The 16,196-nt window shown below is 43.6% G+C and overlaps 1 protein-coding gene across 3 annotated transcripts in view; it reads right to left on the bottom strand.

The window, feature by feature from the left end:
• Positions 1 to 16,196, bottom strand: part of LOC130284872 (glutaminase kidney isoform, mitochondrial-like) — a 1,293,621-nt gene that overhangs the window by 640,290 nt on the left and 637,135 nt on the right. For 2 of the 3 annotated variants that reach the window (XM_056535754.1, XM_056535755.1), the window contains exon 8: positions 5,344 to 7,844. The exons of the other annotated variant lie outside the window; for it this stretch is intronic. In XM_056535754.1, the coding sequence (XP_056391729.1) occupies positions 6,582 to 7,844 (1,263 nt within the window). In that variant the 3' untranslated portion in view covers positions 5,344 to 6,581. Of the gene's footprint in view, positions 1 to 5,343; positions 7,845 to 16,196 lie in introns of those variants that run through there. 3 annotated transcript variants of the gene reach the window in all.

Raw genomic sequence — 16,196 nt, 5'->3', positions numbered from 1 at the left:
CAATCCTTGGGCAAACCAATCTGTAGTGTGTAATTCGGGGGTTCAAAGTCCGAGAGTGACCAGAGAAGGTGGCCATCGTAAAGATCAAACCAACATGAAGGAGACAGCCCCCGAAGCCAAGGGGACTGAATGGTGAAGGAGGCTGCCAAGGCTGCAGTGCCCCTGTTCCCCCACAGTTATGGTACAAAGTGTACAGGTGGATGGGCAATGTGGATTTTTTCCGGTTAAGTCTCTTGCAGGAACCAGCTATGCATGCTGAGAGAGACCAATGGAAGAAGAAAGAGGTGGTACAGGGCAAAGACGGCATCTGGAGAGTCGGTAAGAAACTGAATGTGCCAGCAGTCTTGTACCCCATGGTAACACATATGACCCCATACACTAAGCAGAGGCGAGTTATGTGTGTAGTAATGTCCGTACATTGGGTTGCCTCAGGATTCAACAATGCAGAAAGAAGGTTTGTACAGACGTCATCATTTACATCTGTTATGACCTATGTAAAACAATAAAGGTACCTGACCAACACACTCCATAATCATCTTACCTGTTTCAGAGACTATGAGTAGACTTCATCCAACTGCTTGGGGTGGGCCAATATCAGTATGTCCTTGTCTGATTGTTCTGATCCCTAACCATATATACAGTAAAGAATACAATTAAGAACCTTTTATAAAATTGTGCCTAGTTCAGATTCTGTAATTGTCACCCATTTCCTTAAAACCTATGAGGGTGTGTCAGGAAATAAGTGAGGAAAGAGTCGCTTTCATATGATGATCTCGTATAGATGTATCTAAGATATATTCTCTGATAACTGTTAAATCTATGTCTGTAAATAACCATTGTTGTTCCAGAGGCAAATATACTCACAACGGATTGTTAGGATGTGACATTGTATGCAGAGAATCAGTGGTGAACATGAACAAATAGCAGGGTGAAATAAGTATTTCCGTGAGTGATAATTTTATAAAGAAAAGGAATACTTGGCGTAAGATTATAGAAAAGATAAGCCTAGCTAGTGGGATGAGTAAATGGTAACTATCGTAAAGTATGGGATACTTGGGGATATGAAGCTTAGAATCGGATTAGAAGGGAATTGAACTGGAGAATACACTTTAGCCAAGATACGTCTGCCCATACACATTAACCAAGACACGTCTGCCCATACACACCATTACCGAACCTACAAAGGAACACAAACCACACTCTAGAAGTAAATGTGCAGCCCCTGTTGGGAGTCTTGATCCCTTTGTGTATATTGATGTTATAGTAGTCCCAAGGGGCGTCAAAGATGAGTTTAAAGCTATTGGTCAAGGGAAAAAAGCCTCTGAACAAACAAACTTTTCAAGAAAGGCATACCTTCCCCCTAGCAGGGTGTGGGAACTTATGCTAAATACAGAGGTGATATTAGCAAGGGAACAGTGTAATAAAGGGGCAGAAGGATTTGAAATGGACATGGCTCCATTTAATTTACTTTGGTGTTCTGATTTGGCCAAGTAGTAAGTTACAAGGTAGTTGATAAAATCCGAATCAGTAGCAGGGGCATCGGGGAAGAAGACCTGTGAAATGTAACCAGTTCTGCTTGTTTTACGCTCGACCATTGATTCCACCTCGGCAACACACTCCATAGCTTGATTCTCCTCCTCACACAACTCCTCCTTGTGGCAAGTGCAACCCTCCATGAGGTTAGCACTAGCCACATGGAGGAATTGTGTGAGGAGGAGAGTCAAGATATGGAGTATGTTGCCGAGGTAGAATTAGTGGTCGAGTGTAACACAAGCAGAACTGGTTACAATTCACAGGTCATCTTCTTCGACCCCGGCTATGCTCTCTTCGCTGACACTGCTACTATCCTTCAGCTCCTCCTCAACTGGTTCTCACATCCTGTCCAACATGACATCATCGTCAACATCTTCAACACGACATTTATCAGCCATGCCAATCCTCTTCTTGGGCTCCTTGCTTCCCCCCAGCATAGTCAACCATGAAGTCTAACAGCATCTCCACCAGTGAACCACCACTTAAACAGGTTGAGGCTTACCTCAGCAGTGCCCATTCTCTGACAGTCACCATGATCCCAGACCCCATGGACTTCTGGATCACCAGATTAGACCATTGGCCAAAACTTACCCAGTTTGCCTGGGTGTTCTGTCTTGTCCACCCTCTGGTGTTACTTGGGAGAGAGTGTTCAGCACAACAGGCGGCATCATCACCCCAAAACGAACGGGAGTATCAGCCAACAGCGTGGAAAAACTGACATTCACCAAAATGAACCCGGCATGGATAAGTGAGGAATTTAAACCTCCAGTACCAGATGCCACTGATTAAACCACCCTATGACAACCCCTGCTGTATGCTGACTACTACGAGAAACACCAGTCCACCACCTCCTGCTGTTCGCTGGCTAATGACAGAATGCCAATTCTTTTAATACTCCCAAACAGGGATGTGTTGCCAATCCCAAAAAGGGATAATTTTTTGAACGCCTGAAGAAATCAGTGCCATCATCATCGCTTGGCAGACTAAAAAGCCACATGACACAGAGAAATTCACTGAGAGGTCCCTCATTGTCATATTGTCAGAGTCATCTGCCCCCTCCTAAATACTCATGTAGTCCAGAACAGCCGGATCATCTGCTGAAACCAAATTGTCTCTGGCAGGCAGTGAGAACTGTTGACGCGGCTGCTCCTACTACACTGGTGCTGGTACTGGTACCAACATTCTTACTGCCAGACCACATGGCAGGGGTCTTCTGTCCTCTACCCTGTACGACATTTCCTTTACCAAAAATTGTTTAGGAGGAAGGTTTGGAGGTTAATTTTCTTACAACCAGGTAGGTATAATGAAAGTTTGTTTAAGACAGAAAACTGTGAACGTACATTCACTTGAGAAAGCTATTGCAACGTGGAATTCAGACTCTTTAGTGTGCAGCTATGTCCCAAACATGAAAATATAATGGAGAGTTTGATTAACCTAATAACATTCACCATAATTGTATTCACAGGGCAAATTTGTGTCAAATGCATGCCCTGTGTACTTTGATGCTATGGCACAACTAGTAAGATGTAATAGGTGTTTGTTGAAAACACTCTTATTCATGATAATTGTATTCACATGGCAAATCCTTGTCAAATGAATGCCCTTTTTACTTTGATGCTATGTAATAACTAGGAAGATATAATGCGGATTACTTGAACCAGAAAACTAAACATACAATGACTTTATAAAGCTGATGCATTGTAATGATGCACCCGCTTTTTAGTTTGCTGCTATGTTACAACCTGTTGGTATTCTGGTTTGGCGATTAAACGTTGTAAATGTGAGTAAAGGCACTAATGCTATGTTTATGGCACTTTGTATATCTATTGCTATCATGAAGCTCTACCCCAGCACAACTTTGCCCAGTTCAGTGCTTGTTCTGTTTTCCCTTTTGGGTGAGCCTTTAAAAAAGCTTGCTGGGTTTGTGGTACAAATGATCACTTCTTTGTTGTGGAACTTTGTATAGCATCTATAGAATTTGTGCACTGCAGGATTCTGGCTTCAGGATAAAACGTATGACTCCTGTTCTTTAACACACACACACAGTTTAAAATGTTTCCCTATTTCTGTATAATTTCTATCCCTATTTCTCTCTATCTGTCTTGTCTGTCTGTCCCTCTCTCTCTCTTCCCTCAGACTAAGTACGGAAAAGAGTGTGAGCCCTTATGACTGTGTAAAACCTCCAACTCCCTTTGCTGTCTCCTGGGGTTATCATGTAATATTCTGGCCACCTGACGTAATGCCACCACCCCCTGCTCCTCCCGCTTCCTCTGGGTACATTTTATACTTTTACAGGTTCGCGGGAACCGCACCGTACAAAAAAAAAAGTTCGGGATGAATCCAGGTTTGTCACGATCGGCTCACTCAACACTACTATGCATCTACCATCCATTTCAGTACAAATAACCAATTTAGGCCTCAAATGCACATGGAGATCTCTCCGTACGGAGCCCTGTTGGGCCACATATGGGGTATTTGATTAGTCAGGAGAAATTATGTTACAAATTTGAGGGGGTGGGCTTTTTCTCCTTTTACGTCTTGGGAAAAATAAAAATTTACGGCTACATTAGCACGTTAGCATAAATTTTTGATTTATTTATTTATTTTTTCATGGCCCCCTGTTTCAAAAATGTTGGAATCCCCTTTGGGGTCCAAATGCTCACTGCACCCCTTGTTACATTCCTTGTGGGGTGTAGTTTTTTGAAATCCGGGTCACATATGGGTGTTTTTGTTTTAGCTTTTATGTCAGAAGCTACATTGCAGTGCAAATCACAAAATTTGGCCTCAAATGTACATTATACTCTCTCACTCCTGAGCTCTGTGGTGCGACTGAGAGCACTTTTTTTTTACACTAATCTGCTGGTGTAGTTACCAAGTTTTCACTTAAATAAGCAGGTTAAATGGAAAAAAAACACATTGATCTACTGAGGAAGGGGTCGGAGGACTACAATTCCCAGCACCCCAAAACGCGTCTAGGTTTCGACACTGTTCACACTCCTTGTTAATATGCATCTATGAGTGTCCGTACCTAACTGTGAAAGTCTCAGCATTTGAGGGGTTAATCCAGCCTTTTTCCGCCCTGCTTGGTGGCATCTCACCTAACCATCACCTGCAGTCCAGATCTCCACACTCCAGTGCTCACTGTCACTCATGCCAGAGTGTCGGCATTCCACCATCAGCAAACAGCTGGATAGCGGCTGCAGTCTGTTGCACGGAACATCGCGTCGCACCCCACTGCCATTGGGGTTGCGAGTCCAGCGTGAGATCGCTTACCACCATCTGAGGACTTACGGGAGAGGACTCCATAGCCGCTACCAATCGGTCCACACCAATGAGAACCAGGTGGCCTAGGTGGTGAGAAACCTAACTAATATTGTGTGCATAATACATCATACTATTTACCTGGATATTGCCTCTGTTCCATGTTCATTAAGTGTAATATCATTAAGTGTAATCTCATTAAGTGTAATCTTTTATATAGGTACCGGACCAACGGACTGTATTTGCATATTCCGGATTATCGGACTATATTCTTTTAGCAGTTCAATCCATCTCATACCCCACTAGGGCCCAGTGGGGATATCCACAAGTGCCTTGTTATGTGTAGAGGTGCACCGAAATGGAAATTTCAGAACCGAAACGAAACCGAAATAAAAAAAAATGTCCGGCCGAAACCGAAAATGACTTTTCTTTTTAATTGTATGTTTCTTTATAATCGTATGTATTACATGAGACATTTTAATTAGCTTCATTGATTTAAAATAACCAGAATTAAAAAGCTCCAAGTCAATATAAATAACTTTTATTTGAAATAGCACCCCAAAATTGGACACAAATACATATATATTAATATATAAAACTATTGTTGCAAAACAGTAACAACAAATCCACTAATAAATTCAAACAGCAGCTCTAGATTTTAATTTGTTTCAGTGTAAAAGAGCAAAATACCATTGTATTTACTATTTATTCCACTTTAAAGGGACATGCATACCTTCAAAACATCAACTGAAACAATTGTCTCATTCAGTAGTTTAATAACTGAATGAGAAAGCGGTCTCATTTTTAAAACCAAAATAAATCCTTAATTTTTATGCTTATATTTACCAACTACTGGGTACACCTTTATCTTGGTCGCATTTTAGGGAAATTGGAATCCCAAAAGAACCATCAGAGAGTAATCTCCTTGTATCAGGGGGGTGCTGCCTTTTTGCATTCCTTGGAATGTGACTAAGATGTGGGGGAAAAGACCAGTGGCTGGTAAGTAGAAGCCAAAAAAAAAGTGGTTTTATTCAATTTTGTTTTAAAATGAGACAGCTGTCTCATTAAGTTATAAACTAGTTTAAGAAAACATCATAGTGCAAAATAGTAATAAAGAACTGAAATCAACATTAAATTGTAAACAACACATGTAGCCTGAAGTAACATGGCTGGCTGCATAATAATTTTAATGCAAATAATTAGCAAATTGGAATGCGTTTTTTTACTTCAGTAAAAGTGGCATATTTCTCTTCAAGAACAAAAGTAGTTCAACTTTCTGGGAAGAGAGACGGTTTCTCTTCTCATCGAGAATGTGGGATGCAGCACTGAACAGTCTCTCACTCTCTGTGCTGGTGCTTGGGGCAGATTAATATCTGCGTGCAATCAGTGCAAGGAATGGAAATCGGTTCTTGTTCATGCACCAGTAGTCAAGGGGATTGCTACTTCTGGCAATAGGTTGTTCGGATAGATAAATCTCCAGCTGTTGTGTAGCTGCACTTGATGGGTCACTGCTGTGGATTGGGGTAATTTCCTGTAGGATTTCATCAAACATGTCAGAAAGTGAGGGAGTGGGCTCCTTGTCACTTGTACGAGACCGTTTCTCCGGTACCTCTGTGCTGCATGTTGGGTCTGCTTCACCAGATGTTTTCATCACCTCCAATTGTGCCTGTATAATTTCAATTGCACGCTGCTTTTTCTCCACATCAAAATAGTGATCTTTAAATCTGGGATCTAGTACTGTTGCAATTGAGTACAGAGGGTTGCACTCAATGTCTTCAAATCGTGTGTTAACAGCCTGCAATAAGGTTTTTTTTAGCTGTTTTTACACCATCATCAGTTTGCGCCTCTTTTGCTAGCAGACGCTTCAGTGCTGTAATCAAAGTAATAACTTCAGCAACAGATGCATTACTTGAACTTATTTCCTTGGTTAACTGTTCAAATGGAGCAAGAAGAGAAACAATGTTTTCCATTAGCATCCATTGATGTGAACTCAATGTTACTGGCAGTTCGTGATCGGACATGTATGCAGCCAAGACTCTCTTTAGGTCAATTAGACTTTCCAACATGTAGTATGTGCTGTTTAAGCGAGTGGCTACATCTTGCTGCAGTCGTGTGGGTGGCATTCCAAACTGTACTTGCACGTCTTGTAATCTGGAATAAGCAAGTATTGAATGCTTAAAGTGACCTACAATTTTCCTCCCTGTTGCTGTTATTTCTGATATGCTCCGCTGACTCAGCACTCCCTCATTCACAGCTAACTGCAGCGTGTGTGCCATGCATGGTATACTCTGGATTCCACTATTCTCCATTGCTTTTACCATGTTCCGTGCATTATCTCGAACAATCAGATGAACTTTAGATTTATCAATGTGCCAAGTTTCAAGCATGGTTTCTAATGTTTCTGATATTGCTGCTGCAGTGTGTGACCCAACAAACTTTTGTGCGTGAAGCAAGATATTTTTCAGATTAAAATCTGTGTCTATCCACTGCGCTGTTAAACTAAGCAGGCTGGTTGGGCTCACGTCTGAGCTCCAAATGTCGGTGGTAAAACTTATGGCTGGAATGTCTGTGGACATCAGCTCATGAATGTGTTTTGCAATACGGTCAAACATTTTCGGTAGACAGGTTTCAGCAAGATAGCGTCTGCTTGGCAGTGTGTAACGTGGCTCAATATGTCCAAGAAGCCTGCGAAACCCAATGTCCTCCACAACAGAAAATGGCTGATCATCTAAGGCAATAAATTCGATAAGTTTTTCTGTAATGTCTTGTGCTTTGGCACTATCGTTGGCAAATTTTTTAACTCTCTCAAATGCTGTGGCAATAGATGGTGTTGTGCTAGTTGGGGTTTTAAGTTTTGTTGCTTGGCTGTATTCTGCATGCTGATTTGGATGACGTGCTTTCAGATGATATATCAATCCGGTTGTGGAAAAGTGCCTTGCCACTGCACCTCCTTTTGAAATTTCTGCTGAACAAATATTGCAGATTGCAAATTTTATGTCTTTTTCCGAAATTGTGAAATATTTCCACACCGCTGACATGATTGACCTTTCCTGGGTAGCACAGGGATAAACAGAAGACAGAGTGAAATCTGGAAAAAAATTTAAAAGCTAGTACAAAAATAGGGGGGCTCACCAAATCATACAGTGGGTGCTACTACTCAGTAAGCAAAGAACTTTCTATACAAGGGTAAGGATTTACTGTAAAGAGTGCACACCACAGGATCAATATTCATATAGGTAACATATTTTATTTTATTAAGTATCATATAAAGATGCAAAAAAAGACAGAAAGGGCTAAAATCAGTTAAAAGGCTCTAAATCGAGCAACCTCTACAACATGGGAGAGGGGCCATGAACCCCCTTCTCACCAAAGTCCCGTCCCTCTGTAATGCAATACAATGGCTCAGGCAGTGGTGCTAACTAATGAGATAATACACATGCAGCATCAAACTATGTCACTGAATAAATAATCCTAACATCAAATGAAAAAGGAATACACGATGTACAAAGAGAAGATATATAAATGCATATCACCAGTGCACAGCAACCACAGAACAAAGGAGCCGAAATGGTAGAAAGCGGGACGGGACCCCTAAAGCCCCACGCGTTCCGTCACCGTTTGTGACTTCCTCAGGGGTGTCTAAAAATTTAAAAGCATCAACTGTAGAACTTAACATCATAAGTGGAGTAAACACGAATCTGAACATGCCTGGGCATCAGGTGCTTGCAGTTAGGGTAGGCAGCTGAGGCACATTATAGAAGAAAATGCTATCTGCTTTAACACCTGTGGAGTGTTAAAGTTCACTATACCCCTTGTTACGTTCCATGAGGGGTGTCGTTTCCAAAATGTAGGTATTTATTTTTTTGGGTTTATGTCAGAACCACTGTAAAATCACCCATTTAGGTCTCAAATGTACATACTAGTGCACTCTCACTCCTGAGCCTTGTTGTGCGCCCACAGAGCATTTTACGCCCACATATGGGGTATTTCTGTACTCAGGAGAAATTGCGTTACAAATTTTGAGGGTCTTTTTTTCCTTTTACCTCTTGTGAAAATAAAAGGTAAAGGGCAACACCAGCATGTTAGTGTAATTTTTTTATTTTTTTTTTACACTAACAGGCTGGTGTAGCCCCAACTTTTCTTTTTCATAAGGGGTAAAAGGAGAAAAAGCCCCCAAAATTTGTAGAGCAATTTCTCCCGAGTACGGAAATACCCCATATGTGGCCCTAAACTGTTTCCTTGAAATATGACAGGGCTCCAAGTGAGAGAGCGCCATGCGCATTTGAGGACTAAATTAGGAATTGCATAGGGGTGGAAATAGGGGTATTCTACACAAGTGATTCCCAAACAGGGTGCCTCCAGCTGTTGCTAAACTCCCAGCATGCCTGGACAGTCAGTGGCTGTCCGGAAATGCGGGGAGTTGTTGTTTTGCAACAGCTGAAGGCTCTGTTTTGGAAACACTGCCGTACAATATGTTTTCACTTTTATTGGGGGGGGGGGGGGGGGGGGCAGTGTAAGGGGGTGTATATGTAGTGTTTTACTCTTTATTAGGTGTTAGTGTAGTGTTTTTAGGGTACATTCACACTGGCGGAGGTTTACAGTTAGTTCCCCGCTAGGAATTTGCGCTGCGGCGAAAAATTTGCCGCAGCTCATACATGATGCAGGAAACTTACTGTAAACCTGCACGTGTGAATGTACCCTGTACGATCACATGGGGGGGGGGGGGTAAAGCTCCAGCAGTTTCAAAACTACAACTCCCAGCATGTACTGAAAGATCGTGCCGTTGGCTGTCCAGGCGAGTTGTAGTTTTGCAACATCTGGAGGTCCGCAGGTTGGAGACCACTGATCTAGAGGGCAGTGTAGAGATCAATGTGCAGTGGTCTCTAAACTGTAAACCTCCAGCAGTTGCAAAACTACAAATTCCAGCATGCCTGGACAGCCAGCGGCTGTCCGGGCATGCTGGGAGTTGTAGTTTTGCAACATCTGGAGGTCTACAGTCTAGAAACCACTATACTGGTCTCAGACTATAGCCCTCTAGATATTGCTAGGGAACTTCCGTCGGCTTCCATCGGATCCAGGATCCTCTTCTGCTGCACGCCGCCCCCTGATCACCATCGCTCCGCTGCTCTGGACGGGTAAGTGGATCTTCGGCGCCGCTCCTCTTCGTTTTCCCCGTCCTTCCCCGCCTATTATGGGTGGGCAGACCGGGGAAAACGAAAGTTAACCCTCCCGCCCCCGATCTGCTATTGGTGGTCGCGTCTAGCAATAGCAGGGATAGGAGGGGTGGCACCCCTGCCACCTCTCTCCTATCTCTTCAGGGGGATCCTGGGTGTCTTAGACACCCGCGATCCCCCTTATATTCCGGGTCAGCGGGTCACCATAGACCCGTAATGACCCGTAATCGGCGCAAATCGCAAGTGTGAATTCATTTGCGTCGATCGCCGACATGGGGGGGTCTGGTGACCCCCCCTGGGCATTTGCGTGGGGTGCCTGCTGATAGATATCAGCAGTCACCCCAGTCCGGTCCCCGCCCGGCGCGCGGCGGGGACAGAAATTATCACGGGCGTATGGATACGCCCTTAAGATCGTACTGCAGTAATTGAAAACAATAGCAAACCTGCTATTGGCTATTTCAAAATGCAATAGCCGATCACAGGTTGGCTATTGGACCCGCCCACTATCTGCAGAGTAGCGGACCTGAAGGAGAACTTACTCCTTCAGCAGGCAGAGGGCGGGTCCAAAAGCCAACCTGTGATTGGCTATTGCATTTTGAAATAGCCAGGGCAGGTTTTTCTATTTCGTAAATGGCATACGGGAAGCGGAGCTTGCAGAGGCCCCGGAGCGGCCCCAGAGCGGATCGGCCAGCGGGAGATGGTGAGTCTGGATGGTCTTGGCAATGGGGTGGGGGAGCGGAGTTAAAAGACAGCTGCTGGCCGCAAGATTATGCCGCCGGGAGCTGATTGTAAGCACGGGAAATAAATGGATTGTGCGGGGCGGGCCTGAAGGTATTTAGCTGTGCCGATCCCCCACTCCCTCCTTCATTTTCAATGTGGCCATCTATACCTGCACTGTACGGGAGAATTTTCACCGCTCGCACAGAAGGTCAGTCTGAGTGCGGTCTTGGCAGAGTGACAGCAAGTGGCGGGGGCTTCAGATTGTTGGGCACTGGCAGTGTTTGTAACTTGAGCTGTGGGCGGGCAGGGGAGGTGGGTCATTATCGGCACATTTTTGTTTTTTTTTCGGCATTTCCCCGAAATAGCTATTTTCGGCCGATATGTATCGGCCGCCGATATATCGGTGCATCCCTAGTTATGTGTATTGCCTATATTTTATTTTATTACATTTTTATATTAATGCAACTTTTCATATTGATGCTGTTTTTTATGTATTGTAATATTTCCACCCATATCATTATTCAGCTTGGATGTTTAGGCCCTTGAGGTATAAGCTATTAATTTGATTATTAAATGGAAAAAAAGCTTACACAATTTCTCCTGACTACAGTAATTACTCATATGTGGCCCTAAACGGTTGCTGGGAAATATGAGAGAGAGCTCCATGCACATTCTACGCCTAAATTAGTGAACTGCACAGGGGTGGCTGACAGTTGCAGAAACTGAGAAGGTACCGTATGGAGAGGGCATGCTGGGGACACACCATCCTCATGTATGACTTTAGGGGTGACTTGCAACACATAAAGTTGCAGAAACATCTCCTTATAGGTGGTATATATTAGAGAAGAGCGAACTTTTCAAAAATTCGATAAAGCCGATTCGCCAAATTTTTCCAAAAAATGTGTTTCGATCCGAATTTATTCACAGCGAATCTATATTAAAAACGTCTATTTCTGGACTACAGAGAGCCTCAATAGGAGTATAGAACACTTTGCTGTGTTCTTACACGCATATGAACTGTGCTGGGGTAGTGAAATAATACTGTTATTCAGAATAACACGCAGATTACCGGCATCGCTTTAAGAATCACTGCCGCAGAGCGGCACAATGACAGAGCCTTGAGGTGGCATCAGAATGAGGAGACCATATAGTGGCTGAATGACACAGTGTGGAGGTGTTGGCAGCATGAAGAGACCTTATATTGGCTGAATGGCACAGCCAGGAGTTGGCAGCAGCATGAGTAGACACTAGGCCTTCACAATCCCTAAGATTAAAAGATAAATTCAGAAATTTAAACCGAAGATCTTGGATAGCTAGTGCTACCTAGCATAACAATTTTATTCCCAGACCCAGGCCTTGCAGCAGTATCAGTAAACCATATATTGCCTGAATGACACAGCCTGGAGTTGGCTTAAGCATGAGGAGGCTTAATAACCCCCAAGAAAAAAACACAAGAATTTGTGAAAGTTAAAGGGGTATTCTGGGAACTTTTTTTATTTGACTATGCTACAGGGGCTGTAAAGTTAGTGTAGTTCATAATATAGTGTCTTTACCTGTGTGTGACGGTTTTCTCACAATTCTTATGTGATTTTCACCCCAATATTTATTTTTAACAGCATACAAAATGACTGCTGTCTCGGATTTTTCCCAGCTTGCAATGCGGTTGAGACCTAAATCACTAGTCAGCTGATGACAGGGAGCCTGTCTGCTTCAATGGGTGGAGGGATCAATCTGTAACTAATGCAACAGCTATAGACATCCTGATTGAAGACCACAGGTCTGCAGCTCATTTATGTTTCAAAGGGTGGGGTAGCTGATGTGTGGGAAAGAGGAAAATGGTATCATGGGATTTGTAGGCAAACAAGAAAACTGAAAACAGGAAATACAAGTTCACAGAAAGCTAGCCACAGTGTTATGGTAATCTCACAGCATAGCCATTTAGCCCATGACAAGCGCAGATCCTTCCTAAGCATGTCCATTACTGTCTGGCAGGTATGTACTAAAATCACCTTAAGCTGGATAACCCCTTTAAAATGAAGTTTTTGGATACCTATTTCTACCTACCATAACAAAAATGTTATCCCCAGACCCAGCAGCAGTATCAGTAAAGCCATATATTGCCTGAATGCCACAGCCTGGAGTTGGCTGAAGCATGAGTACACACCAGGGCTTCACAACCCCCCCAAAATAACACAAGAATTTTTGAAATTTAAAATGAAGATTTTGGCTAGCTAGTGCTACCTAGCAGCTTGGAGTTGGCTGAAGCATGAGGAGACCATTGAAATGTATGATTTTTTAATTTAAATTTTAGATTTTGAAATTCAAATAAATGATTTTGAAATTTAACATTTAACTCCCAAGTTTTAGTGTCCCAGACCCCGGCGTGTGGGTACAAAGGGCCAAATCTAACAAGCCCCCAAAGGGCTCATGTGGCTGTGAGATGTAGGCACAACGTCTCCATTCCCCTGACCAGCCATTGGTTCCAACAATTTTCACCAAGGCAAACCATGTGAAGAACAGTGTGACACCGCCATGCCCTGCAAACATGGTATGCTGAAGGGCCACTGAGACTTGTTCGGGCAATGGAGGCAGAGGAAACGATGGAGGATGAGGAGGCGGAGTCACACACTGTCACAGGACCAACGAGCTGACAGAGTGGAGCGGGAAGCAGCATGAGTAGACAAGAGGGGTTCACAACCTCTGAAATTAAAAGGTGAATGTTGAAATCTCTATTGAAGATGCCTGTTAGGTAGTGCTACCATCCAAAAATTTAAGGCCCAGGCCCAGAAGCATCAGTAAGTCAATTAGTTTCTGAAAGGCATCAGCGGTACACAAAAGGATTTCATAACACCTAAGATTGAAAGATCAATGTTGAAATCTCAATTAAGCATGTATTTAGCTAGTGCTAAACATCCAAAAATGTAAGGCCCAAGCCCAGATGCAACAATAAGCCAAGTAGTTCCTGAAACACACAGTCAGGAGCAGGCATCAGCAGTACAGCAGAGAGTTTCATAACCCCTTACATTGAAAGATCAATCTTGAAATCTCAATTAAGCATTTATGTTAGTTAGTGCTACCAGAATATATTTGGAGTGAATATCCCAGTCCCAGTAGCATCAGAAAACGATATATGCCACAGCCTGGAGTTGGGGAAAGCATAAGGAGCCCATGTAGTGTCTGAATGGTACAGCCTGAAGGTGGCTGAAGCATGAGGAGACCATTAAAATACAAGAATTTGAAATTGAAATCGAGGATTCTGAAATGGAACTTTTAACTCCCAAGTTTTCGTGGCCCGGGCCTCGGCGTGTGGGTACAAAGGACCTAATCTGACAAGGAGTCCCATGTCACATGTCAGCACAATGACAGAGTCTGGAGCTGGCATCAGTAGGAGGAAGCCATATAGTGTCTGAATGGCACAGCCTGGAGTTGGCTGAAGCATGAGGAGACCCCCGGGCCTTAACAAAAATTGTCAGAATACCACCTGACATTCAAAATAATAAAATGATAGATATGTTCTCTGAATAAAAGGATCCTTTATTAGATGACAATATGAGTATTGTGTGTTCCAATAATAATAATAAATCTACCACCTGAGATAGTCAGCCAATTCCAACAGCCGGTGGTCAGTATCCACAGTTCCCTGTTTCTGCTAGTCATTGGCAATATTCCTTGTATTACTGGTCTGGTATCAACATGGCAATAATGCTGGGATAGTAACTCAGGAATAGCCACATGTTTCCTACAATACACAGTCAATATATGGAGACCATATAGTGTCTGAATGGCACAGCCTGGAGTTGGCGGTAGATGAGGAGACAATAGGGCCTTACAATCTCTCAGAATAAAAGATGAATTGTGAAATTTCCATTGAAGATGTATGGTACCTAGTGCTACTATAAACATATATAGGAATGTCCTAGGCCCAGCAGCATCACTAAGCCATGTAGTTGTTGAATGACACTGACAGGAGCAGTCAGCAGCAGGAGTGCACTAGAGGGTTTCATAAAAGATCAATGTTGAAATCTCAATTAAGCATGTATGTAAGCTAGTGTTAACATCCAAAAATGTAAAGGCCCAAGCCCAGCAGCATCGCCAAGCCAAGTAGTTCCTAAAACAGACAGCCTGGAGCAGGCATCAGCATGAGTTTACAAGAGGGCTTCACAACCCCTAACATTATGTTAATGTTGAAATCTGTATAGAAGATGTATGTTAGCTAGTGCTAACATCAAACATTTTAAGGCACAGGCCCAGCAGCATCAGTAAGGCAAGTAGTTGCCGAAACACACAGCCTGGATCAGGCAGCAGCAGAAGTATAAAAGAGGGCTTAATAAACGCTAATATTAAAAGGTGAATATTGAAATCTGTATGGAACATGTATGTTAACTAGTGCTAACAACCAAAAAATTTAGGCACAGTCCAAGCAGCATCAGTAAGGCAAGTAGTTCCTGAAACACACAGCCTGGATCAGGCAGCAGCATGTGTACATAAGAGGGCTTCACAACCCCTAACATTAAAAGATCAATGTTGAAATATTTATTGAGCATGTATGCTTGCTAGTGCTACCATAAAAAAAAATGTAGGTAATATCCAAGACAGTCGCAGCAGCATCAGAAAACAATATATTGGCTGAATGACACAGCCTGGAGGTGGTGAAAGCATAAGGAGCCGATATAGTGTCTGAATGGCACAGCCTGGAGGTGGCTGAAGCATGAGGATACCATATAGTGGCTGAATGGCACAGCCTGGAGGTGGCATCAGCAGTCCTGAAAGAGACCCTAATGCAAGGAATTTCTGAAACTGGGGACCAGCACCTTAATTATGTTTTGCAGTATCTATGGCAGCACAATAAGAGAGCCTGGAGGTGGTAGAGTCAGCATAAGGAGACCATAGAGCAGAACAATTATAGAGCCTGGAGGTGGCAGCATCAGCATGAGAAGACCATAGAGCAGCACAATTATAGAGCCTAGAGGTGGCAGCATCAGCATGAGGAGACCATAGAGCAGCACAATTAGAGAGCCTGGCGGTGACAGCATCAGCATGAAGAGACTATATGGCGGCACAATGACAGTGCCTGGAGGTGGCAGCATCAGCATGAGGAGATCATATGGCGGCACAACGACAGAGCCTGGAGGTGGAAGCATCAGCATGAGGAGACCATATGGTGGCACAATGACAGAGCGTGGAGTTGGTAGCAATAGAATGAGGAGACCATAGAGCAGAACAATGACAGAGCCTGGAGGTGGCAGCAGCAACATGAGGGCCATGCCAACTCAGGGTTGAGTGTGAGGAACCCACCGACTGTTGACTGGGGGTGTCGAATGTCACTTGAGATGAAGTGGATGACCGAGTGAACCGATCAATCACGGCTGCTCGGTTGCTGGCCGCTACACGACTGCTAGCTGACACCGGGAGCTCAGACCTATCGCTGTGACTCCGGCTGGCACACACCCCTACTCTGCTGCGACCTCTGCCTGCGCCTAATGAATCTAGGCCTCTGCCACTCCTCTG

This window comes from Hyla sarda, chromosome 8, assembly GCF_029499605.1.
Source record: "Hyla sarda isolate aHylSar1 chromosome 8, aHylSar1.hap1, whole genome shotgun sequence".
Lineage (NCBI taxonomy): Eukaryota > Metazoa > Chordata > Amphibia > Anura > Hylidae > Hyla > Hyla sarda.
The sequence above is the reverse complement of the archived record's forward strand: the minus strand, read 5'-3'. Positions and strand labels throughout refer to the sequence as shown.